The sequence below is a fragment of the Aptenodytes forsteri genome, unplaced genomic scaffold (assembly GCF_000699145.1).
Source record: "Aptenodytes forsteri isolate BGI_AS27 unplaced genomic scaffold, ASM69914v1 Scaffold390, whole genome shotgun sequence".
Taxonomy (NCBI): domain Eukaryota; kingdom Metazoa; phylum Chordata; class Aves; order Sphenisciformes; family Spheniscidae; genus Aptenodytes; species Aptenodytes forsteri.
Genome location: NW_008795631.1, coordinates 278,298 through 280,772, shown reverse-complemented (window position 1 = coordinate 280,772; position 2,475 = coordinate 278,298). Strand labels below are relative to the sequence as shown.

General features: G+C 64.2%; 1 protein-coding gene across 1 annotated transcript in view; it reads right to left on the bottom strand.

Moving 5' to 3' along the window:
- LOC103901576 overlaps window positions 1–2,475 on the bottom strand; it is a 10,399-nt gene that overhangs the window by 2,411 nt on the left and 5,513 nt on the right. Inside the window, exons 4-10 of the mRNA XM_009282483.1 lie at window positions 2,212–2,408; window positions 1,174–1,250; window positions 977–1,084; window positions 630–753; window positions 461–539; window positions 242–371; window positions 33–153 (exon numbers count right to left, since the gene is read on the bottom strand). Of these exons, the coding sequence (XP_009280758.1) occupies window positions 33–153; window positions 242–371; window positions 461–539; window positions 630–753; window positions 977–1,084; window positions 1,174–1,250; window positions 2,212–2,408 (836 nt within the window). The remainder of the gene's footprint in view (window positions 1–32; window positions 154–241; window positions 372–460; window positions 540–629; window positions 754–976; window positions 1,085–1,173; window positions 1,251–2,211; window positions 2,409–2,475) is intronic.

Sequence of the window (2,475 nt, the reverse complement as noted above, 5' to 3'; positions counted from 1 at the left end):
CCCTCCAGCCTCCAGACTCACCTTTGTCTCGCCCACCTATCGCTCTCCTCTGACTGCTCGGCCGCATCCTGCTGCTCCGGCGCACCGGGATCCTCGGCGTCGCTGTCGCCGTCCTGCTGCCGTTTCCTCCGGATTCCCGCCAGGCTCCTCTCCCTACGGTGTCACCGTGGTGTCAGCTTCCGCCCGGCCGCTGCCGGACCCCGGCCGCTGCCGGACCCCGCCGCTGCCGCGCTGCCCTCACCTGTGAGCCTCACGCTGCCGCCGCTTGCGTTCCACATCCGCCTCCTGCTTCCGCTGCCGCTCCGCCTTCAGCTGCAGCTTCGCCTCCTTCCGCGCCAGGATCTCCTTCACCTCCGCCTCCATCTTGTGGACTTAAACACACGGGGAGAGGGGGGTGAGACGCCCCGGCCTGAGCCCCCGCGCCGGCGGGTTACCGGAGACGGCGTTTTGCGGCGCTTACTGAAGCCGTGGTAGAGCACGTTGCCCTGCGCCAGGCCCTCCTCCACCTTGATGAGCTGCAGAGTCATGCGGGGTCCGATCTATGGGAAGGAGGGGATGCGGAGAGCCCCGGTCAGGCTCGATCACATCCCCGGGGCGATGGCAACCGCGACGTCACCGCCGTCACGGACCTCGGTGAGGCGCACGGCGCTCTGCTGCGCTTTCATATTGCCTCGGCCGGCGTATGCCTGCGGCAGCTCCAGGACATTGTGGGTCCCGTCCTGCTCGGCCTCGCTCTCCGACAGGTTTATGTCCCTGCCGGGGGAGAGGAACGCGTTTGGGGACGGGCGGGAAGGTGCCCCCGGGACCCTCGTCCCCCTCGGTGCTCCCCCCCCCTCCCCGGCAACGTACTTCACCAGCAGCTCACTGATGTCTTCCAGGCGGCTCATGTTGGGGAACTTCTCCTGCAGCAGCTTCTTCAGGCCTTTGCTCACGCCCACGGGCACGACCTTCTCCCCCCCCCTCCCCGGCAACGTACTTCACCAGCAGCTCACTGATGTCTTCCAGGCGGCTCATGTTGGGGAACTTCTCCTGCAGCAGCTTCTTCAGGCCTTTGCTCACGCCCACGGGCACGACCTTCACGCTGCTGCGAGGAGGAGGAGGAAGAGGAGGAAGAGGTCAGCGCTGGGACACGGGGTGCAGGGGGTGCCCCAAAATCAGGGACACGACACTCACTAATGCCTGAAATCGAGGAGCTGCGTCTCCGCATCGTAGCTGACGAGCAAACACCTCTTGATGCTGTTGACGTTGACCTGCGGAAGGAGGAGAGGAGAGGAAAGGAGATTTCGGTGGGAAGGGACCTACAACCATCATCTAGTCCAGCCGCCTGACCGATTCCAGGCTGACCAAAAATTAAAAGCTTGTTATTAAGGGCATTGTCCAAAAGCCTCTTAAACACCGACAGGCTCGGGGCATCGACCACCTCTCCAGGAAGCCCGTTCCAGGGTTTGACCATCCTCCCGGTAAAGAAATGCTTCCTCGTGTCAAGTCTGAACCCTCCCCTGGCGCGGCTTTGACCCCTTCCCAGGCGTCCCGTCCCTGGATCCCAGGGAGAAGAGATCGACACCTCCCTCTCCGCGTCCCCTCTTCGGGAAGCTGCGGAGAGCGACGAGGTCGCCCCTCAGAGCGCACGCCTTCCAGCCCCGTCACCGGCTCCGTTGCCTTCCTCCGGACGCATCCGAGGACCTTCTTAAATGGCGGGGCCCGGAACGGCACGCGGCACTCCAGGCGAGGCCGCGCCAACGCTGGACACAGCGCGACGATCCCCGCTCTCGACCGGCTGGTTCTGCTGCGTCTGACACCCCCCCGGGCTGCGGTTCGCCCTCGTCGCCGACTCCTATCGAGCCCGCTGCCGACCAGCACCCCCAAATCCCTTCCTGCGGGGCTGCTCTCCAGCCGCTCCTCTCCCAATTTATCCTTCTGCCCGCTGTTACTCCGTCTTGGGTGCAGAATCCGGCATTTAGACTTGTTAAATTTCATCCCGTTAATCATCGCCCCACGCTCCAATCTCTCTCGATTCCCTCCGCGAGGCGACTTGTCCCCCGAGAGAGTCAACAGCGCTTCCCAGTTTGGTATTCCACCTCCTGCCTCCGGATCGGTGATAAACGCCCTGAACAGAACTAGCCCTAAAATCCAACCCCGAAGGCCACGGGAGGAGGTGGGACGGGGGCCGAGCCCAGCAGCGTGGGGACACCCCCTGGCCTCCTCGCTTACCCTGTGGACGTTGATGGAGGGGAACATGTTCTGGAACATGCTGGCCATCAGCTTGACCTGGATCTGCTGGAAACCGAAATTGCTGAGGACCAGCAGCGGGTGGTGGGTGAACTGTTGCTCGTGCATGCGGTGCCGCTTGAGGGACGAGACCACGTCCTTGATCAGCGAGTACTGGAGGGGACACACACACACACACGCACACGGGCGCGAGGATGAGGAGGGGGGCGAAACGCCGGCGGGGGCGGGGGGGCTGCCCCCAGGACC